This window comes from Furipterus horrens, unplaced genomic scaffold, assembly GCF_987537825.1.
Source record: "Furipterus horrens unplaced genomic scaffold, mFurHor1.1.pri manual_scaffold_6, whole genome shotgun sequence".
NCBI classification, from domain to species: domain Eukaryota; kingdom Metazoa; phylum Chordata; class Mammalia; order Chiroptera; family Furipteridae; genus Furipterus; species Furipterus horrens.
Window position 1 is genome coordinate 131,378,412 of NW_028327176.1, and position 7,923 is coordinate 131,386,334.

The 7,923-nt window shown below is 38.4% G+C and overlaps 1 protein-coding gene across 2 annotated transcripts in view; it reads left to right on the forward strand.

Moving 5' to 3' along the window:
• The window catches only part of CFAP206 (cilia and flagella associated protein 206), a 32,846-nt gene extending 25,272 nt beyond the window's left edge, over nt 1–7,574 (forward strand). For both annotated transcript variants that reach the window (XM_090280537.1, XM_090280538.1), the window contains 2 exons: nt 2,163–2,303; nt 7,191–7,574. In XM_090280537.1, coding sequence (XP_090136663.1) covers nt 2,163–2,303; nt 7,191–7,421 — 372 coding nt within the window. In that variant the 3' untranslated portion in view covers nt 7,422–7,574. The remainder of the gene's footprint in view (nt 1–2,162; nt 2,304–7,190) is intronic.
• Nucleotides 7,575–7,923: the final 349 nt, after the last annotated feature.

Below are 7,923 nucleotides of genomic sequence, written 5' to 3' on the forward strand. Positions count from 1 at the left end.
AGTGTGTGGCATATCTTTTCATTCTCTTTGTGGTGTCTTTTGATAAACAAGAGTGTTTCATTTTTCTTTGTCTTGTTTAAGAAATCATCATGTATCCTTAGATCATAAAAATTTTCTCCAAAATTTTTGTTTTAAATATAAATTTGCCTTTCACACTAGAATCTTTAATCATCTGAACTTGATATTTGTGTCTGGTTGGAGGTGAGGATCTAATTTTAATTTTTTTCCATTTGAATAATGAATTGTCCCAGATTGTATATTCAATACTCTCTTCTTTCCCCACTGTGTCTTATATACACAGGCTTATTTTTTGTCTCTCTGTTCTGTTCAAGTATTCAGTTTTTAAAAAATTCCTGTGCCTACGTATTACTATAACTTTATAAGCCTTAGTATCTGGTAATGTTCTCCCATCCTTTTTTCTCCAAAGAATCTTAACTGTACTTGACTCTACTTTTTATGTAAATTTGAGAACTACATTGTCAGGTTCTATAGAACACCTTGAAAGAATTATGAATTTACATGTGTATAGACAAGAATTATTTGGTCTTGCTATCATTTACTTATAACTTACAGAGTTGTAAGATCGCTTAAAGATAATGAAAGGTTAGAATCGGATAAGCAGACAGATGTGCTGTAGGTAAACAATGCATAATTTTGCATTAAAGAACAATTTTCCCCTACATATATAATTTATTTATCTAATTCCCAGCTGTTCTTCAGTGAACTTCAATAGCCATGGAAGTAAGTTATCTCCCTCCAAAGCTGTAGTCATTATTATTTACTTGCCATTCACTTGTACTAATACCATTACATAATTATATTTTCAGCATGTTTTTATCTACCTTACTATATCATATGTTTATTTTGAAGGTAAAAATTATATCTTATGTTAAATGGTAGGTACTCATATCTGTTGCTTGACTTGGGAAAGAAGTTAATCTTTTTTCTTTCTTCTGTGCTAGGACCAAGCTCCTTAAACCACTGTCACTCCTCCAGCAACTTCATATCCAGCATAATTGCATCTTGTTTAGTGTGGAATTACTGAACAGTACTTAATATTTGAATAGTAATAGTGAACTTCTGGGTGTCCCAGCAGAAACTTAACATTTTCAACTAAAATTAAAAAACCACCTCTTGGATAATAATCTGGCTATGTATGAGGGGGGACCTAAAAAGACCCAGAATTATTTCCTGGAGGATGGGCCCCTTATAGTACAGGCTTCTCCCTCTAGGTGAGTCCATCTGTATCAGTGTACCAGCTGGTGGTATTGTGAAAGGCTTCCTTCATCTTTACTGAATTTTTTTGGAAGACTCTTTGAATGCTTTTGCCCATTTCATGATGGCTGATTTGCAAATGCACCTGCCTACACCATGCTGAGTGTTCCGCAGTTTTTGACCAAAAACAGCATGATCACCATGCCCCACCCTCCCTATTTACCAGATCTTGTCCCAAGAGACTTATTTTTGTTTCCATGGATGAAAAAAGTCCTCAGAGGGAAATGTTTTGCTAATGTGGAAGAGGTGAAACAAAAACAGCAGAAGCACTAAAAGGCATCAAAAATTGAGGAGTTAGAAAACTGTTGTGAGCAATGGGGGAAAAAAATCTCAATAGGTGTAATGAAACAAATGGAGAGTGCTTTGAGGGTGACTGAAGGTTAAACATGTAAGAATAAATACACATTTTTTTATAAATAAATTATGGTTTTTTTTGGGTTCCTGTTCATATGCCTAGTTGAGTTTAAGGTGTATCCTAAAGATGCTCCAATACTTGAAAGAAATGTGATTTATACCTAATATTTAATGACTATTTTAAACTTCTGTCCCTTTCCAACAAGGTATTACTTATACTACCAATTGTGAAAGTCAGAGAGGAGGCATTTGACCTGGCAATGAGTGATGTTAGGTTTTCCCCTTCCAAAATCCACCTCCTACATTAAATTCACAAAGCCAAGCACAAAGCCACAATACCCAGGAAAATAAGTTACATATAGCTCACTAATTATGAGCTTATATTCTCTGCTGGTGTTTAAGCACATCCCATGTTCAAAAATTCTTGTTTCTTTTTTTCTAACCTTTTGTCAGTTTTAACTGAATACTTTATTAGTTACCTTTAAATAATGCTTTTATAAATAAAAATTAATTACAAAACTTCATTTCTTTAGGTGAAGGATGTTAAACATCACATAAAACCAATTACAAAGAGTGAAACTAGCACACAGACAGATATACATATATTGCCGCCAACAGTTGTGAGATCATATGAGTGGAATGAATGGGAATTAAGAAGAAAAGCTATAAAACTGGTTTGTAACAATATTTTCTAAAATTACTTATATATAGGTTGGGCCATTTTAATATGTTGTTACTCACAGAGTTGATTAAGTTAAATTACTTTTATAAAATACTGAGTAGTACAGAGTTCTTTACTAACAAAAGTAATCATTAATTTATTATTTGCCAGCTTTACATTGTAAGATTTCTTCTCATTTTAAGCATATGTAGAAATACAAAAGCATGAAACTATCAAATTATACCAGCCAGTAACTAGAACAATAACATTTTCTGTCTCTATTGATCTATACAATAGTTTTAATTTATTGTGTTACCCTATGAAGTGCTAGTATGTAAAGCACTCTTAACTTCATCTAATCATTTAAAGTATACTTTTTTCTTTTTTTGGATTTTTTTGAGGAGCAGAATGTTACACGTCTGTTATATCATAAATATCCCCTCTTATTATGAACATGTCCTCTCCAGACACTGGGCTCTCTAGTCCTGATTCTCAGCCATCTCAAGCATAGTGGGTGCCCACTGTTAAAGCCTGTCTGTGAAACTCTCATCACTACCTGACTGAGTGGAATTCCCCTCACTCACCCTGTTTATAGTATCTTTTTATTTTAAACAATTATTGTAGTATGACGACAGCAAACATTTTTTATATCTGTAGGTTTTTCTTAGTATATTTTATGCATCTCTTTAACTGAAAACAGGTGTGGAGCTAAATGAAGATGAGCCAATGAGAACAGAGGCTATTCAGAGCTTGCCTCCATCACTTGTCTTTGGCAGAGGCTCAAGAGCAGGCAGAAGAGTAGGAAAGCTTTATAGTGAAAGAAAGAGAGGGCTTTAGTTTTTCTCTGATTGGAGGTTGTTGACATGGGGAAACTGAAATCAGGCATCTTAAGTGATTGGCTTGATGAGCATATTTGGCTTTCTCTGGTTGGTAGTGGGTCTAAGCTTTATACTGATGAACCTTCTCTTCTCATTTCTCAACCTCCACTTTATTCTTTTTTTTTTTTTTTGTATGCTTTATTGATTATGCTGTTACAGTTGTCCCAATTTCTTTTCCCTTTGCTCCCCTCCACCCAGTAACCCCTCTCCCTCAAGCAGTCCCTCACCCTTAGTCCATGTCCATGGGTTGTGCATAAAGTTCTTCTCAATATCCCCCTGTCTATTCCCCACCCTCCTACCTTGCTTCTTAATTCCTGCACCATTTCTCTCCCTCTGCCCCTTACCCCTCCCAGCTGCCCTTCCCCCACATGCTCCCCATACCTATGATTCTGTTCCTGTTACAGAACCCCTGGGCTGCTCCAACTGAAAACAAACCCACGGGCTCTTTAGTTAGGGGTCCGATTGCCTGCCGCCAGAATTACAACTCTTAATACTTTAGTCGAGTGAAAAGAAAATTGTTTATTTAACAGTTACATATATCCTTGCCTCCCCCCTACCAAACCTAACCAGTTTTAGGAAAGTCAGAAACACCGTTTCCCTACTTCCCAAACACAGTTCAGCTTTACCAGCGGCTGCCAATCATTCAATCTGACTGGGGAGGTCCTTTTTGTGCTGTGGTGCCCTTCAGCTCTCAATACAAAACCGCCGGGATTCTCAGCCTCCTTGCAAACTGTCTTCTTTCTGTAAACCCCGTGGATCTCCTCTCCTTCTCCAGAGCACCCCTGTGAACACCCACCAGCGAGGGAGACAGCCCCAGAGCGCGCCGCCCCTAAAGTGTTCGCAGCTGCCTATATATCCCTGACTGCGTCCTCTGACGCATGGGTGTTGCCAACAGTTCTGACCATTCACAGAACCCCACGTAGGCTCTGTGTGCTTTCCATACCGTCCCCTGGTTCAAGACCCCTCCTATCCACCTGAGGCCTTGGAAGCATCCAAGCAACTTTGTATGATGAAAGACACTAGCCACCAGCCTCAGGCATGTGGAGGCATTCTGAAAGCTGCTTCTTTCTCCCCATCCCCCAGCCGCAAACTCCGGGGATTTTTGGACTCTCCTGTTTCTGTAGCATTCCCACTTTAGTTGTCTGCTTAGTTTATCTTTGTTCCATTCCCTAGCTTCTGTTGTTGATAGTTGTGATACTGTTTTTATTTTAATGTTCACAGTTTTGATATCCTCTTTCTTAAATAAGTCCCTTTAACATTTCATATAATAATGGCTTGGTGATGATGAACTCCTTCAGCTTCACTTTGTCTGGGAAGCACTTTATCTGCCCTTCAATTCTGAATGATATCTCTGCTGGATAGAGTAATCTTGGTTGTAGGTCCTTGCTTTTCATCTATTTGAACATTTCCTGCTAGTCCCTTCTTGCCTGCAACATTCCTTTTGAGAAATCAGCTGACAGTCAGTACTCCATTGTAAGTAATTCTCCTCTTCTGTCTTGCTGCTTTTAAGACTCTGTATTTATCTTTAACCTTTGGCATTTGGTTATGATGTGTCTTGGTGTGGTCCTCCCTGGATCTAGTTTGTTTGGGACTCTCTGTGCTTCCTGGACCCGTATGTCCATTTCCTTCCCCAAATTAGGGAAGTTTTCCTTCATTATTTTTCACATAAATTTTCAATTTCTTGCTCTCCCTCTTCACCTTCTGGCAACCCTATGATTCTGATGTTGGCACGTTTATAGCTCTCCCAGAGGTTTCTAAGCCTCTCCTCATTTTTTCTAATTCTCATTTCCTCCTTCTGTACTGGTTGAATGTTTGTTTCTTCATTATATTCAAAATTGTTGATTTGAACCCTGGTTTCCTTTCCTTCACCTCTTGTTTCATATGGATTTCCCCTTCATTTCAGCCAGGATAGCCTTCATTCTTTCCCAGTCCTGTTAAATCTTTGTTGTTAGAGTTGTGAGCATCCTAATCACCAATGCCTTAAACTGTGCTTCTGTTAAGCTATCTATCTCCTCATCTGTTAGGCGTCATATCTGCTCATTGCTTAGTTGTGCCACTGGGACCTTGATCTACCCCAGCTTCTGGATTGTACTTCTCTGCCTCCTCAACTTTCTGTGTTTGCCTCTGTGATTTGGGGAAGGGCTGTCACACCTCTTACATTATAGGGGGCAGAGCCTTAGGTATTTGTCAGTACAGGGCAACCCGTTTCACCTCATTGCAGTGCTGTATGTGGGGGAGGGGTCAGAGAGGGAACAATGCCACTTGCTATGCACTTGTGCCTTTCCCAGGCACTTCTTCCACTTTACTGGTTGCCTCTCAAGATGTTGCCCTGCCTGTCGTTCTCAGAGTGGGTGGATCTACGGACGTTCTAGGACTGTTTGGGCTCTTTAAACAAGCGGACTCTGCTGAGAGACCGGCAGTTTCTTCCTCTGCCCCAACCCCCACTGGTTTGCACAGTCAGAAGCAATGAGGCTTGATATTCCCTGGTGCTGGGACCATGAGCTGCGGGGTCTGGTCAGGAGCTGGGAACACTCCCCAGGTGTCCTTCCCGACTTTTTAAATTGTGTAACTGCTCTTTCCTCTGGCCTGCCGCTGCCATCGTTGCCCCCGCCACTACACCGCATCATCTCCGCTCCTCCTACCTGTCTGGATGAGTATTTCTTCTTTATATCTTTGTTTGTTGTACTTCCGTGCAGCTTGGTTTTCTGGAACTCCTGGCTGTCTCTAGTTCTGAGATAGTGGTACTCCTTCTTAGTTGTGGAGGGAGACCCAGTGTGTCTGTCTAGGCCTCCATCTTGGCTGGAAGTCCTCCCCACTTTATTCTTATTCCTGCCTTAGACTTAATTATCCCCTAGAATTGCATCATATTGAATGCCAGATTCCTATGTATTGCCAACACAACCTGTCGATAAGACACAACTGAGTAGTATATTGGCTTAAAGTTGTGAGGGAAACCACCACCTCAGCAGAGCTTTGGCAGTATCTCAGAGGAGAAACAGAAGGTCAGAACTTATTGAGAATTTGGAGTTTGATTGAAGGCAGGTCTTTCAGTGCCAGGAAGGTTGGGGGATGAGATAGGAGCTTGAATTGGATCGGATAAGGATCATGAAAAAGCAGCCCAGCACTGATGGGAAGAGCAGGGTGGTTTTCGAGGCAAGGGATGCAGAGAATCCTAGGGCTTAATCTATGTGCTATTGCTTACCACTGAAGAACTGATGCATCTTTCAGGATGTTCTGTAATGAACAATTTAGTTATCTGCTTTGGCAAGTGTCTCTTGGAATAGCAACATGTAATAGTAAAATCATTAATGTGTACAATAAGCTGTGTGTGGGGGGTGAGTAATTTTCGTTCTCAATCACCTGCAGTTTCTCAGACTCTGAAACATTTCCTCTAATACCCTTCTCTCCTTAACTTACATGCTCTAATGCCTTCTGAGTTTTTTTCTTGGACTTCACCATAACTTTGGTAACTTGTATTCTCGTTTTTATAGGCTTCTTGTTTCTCAGCCCGAGTAACCTATTTAACTTTATGTGTACTAGTAATTCACAAAAAGAGTAAGAAAAATGTAGAAAAATGTAAAATATAATCTGAAAACACCAGAGCTTTTTATATTAAAAGTCTTGGGTAAAGCCCATTTAAACAAGACAATGGAAATCTTTAATTTTTGTCTTAAAAAAAAAAACCAAGCATGGTAGAAAAATCCAAGTTATATGAATCTCAAAGTATAGTAATAAAGGAATTAGAAGGTTATATGAACAAATAACTGAGCTCACTGTTTAGTTTGAACCCGTGTATTCTTTGGGTCCATTTTCATAATTTAATATATTTTCTTACTTTGTAACAAAGTATATTTTCTATTACATTCTAGATGTTCTAATGTTTTGTAAAAAAAAATGATACGTCGTACAACTAATTTCTTTGTGGATTGAGAAAAAATAGGTATTAACTGGTACCTGATAATATTTTATATTATTTGTTCTTTAGAGAAATGTTAATTCCTGTGTTTTCTCTTTCTACTTAGGCCAATTTGCATCAGAAAGTTACTCACTCAGTACAAACTGATCTTAGTCACATGAGAAGAGACAATTGTTCACAGGTGTATCCTTCAAAGCATGCAAGCACGCAGTCTAAGAGGGAAGACGGCACTGGCATGCCCAGGCCTCAGATTTATCTAGCTGGGCTCCGCGGTGGTCAGACTAAAACCACCTGCGAGGCCAAGGTGAACTTAACTAGAGTTGTTGATGAAACCTAGTTAAAGACCACTAAATTATGAGCAATGACAAATATTTAAAAGTATTTGGCTCTGTGAAATTTAGCTAATGTTTGGTGCTGGCACGTTTATTGGTTGTGCGAATTTTCTTGAAAAAACTAAATGGTTCATTCTATTAAAATTAAAAAAAGAAAACTTGATCTGCTCATCTTTTGTTTGTTAGAAAAGTCTGGCAGCATTAAGACTGAAATTATGATGCCATTTAGATATTAAAATAAGATTATTATTCTTGGGATAGAAGTTTATTTCTAAAATCATATTTAGTATTAAACATTAAAAAATTATTACATAGTCAATATTTTTAGCTTCATTAGCTATTTAGTGTTTACATGGATTAAATTGGTGTACAGTTGCTCCACCTTATTCACTGTTTCACCTTCTGCTCTTTTAGTGACCCTCTGTTAACTGTGATCCAAAAATATTAACTGGAAAATTCCCAGAAATAAAAAATTATTGTTTTATGTTTTTAATTTCTTTTTTTATT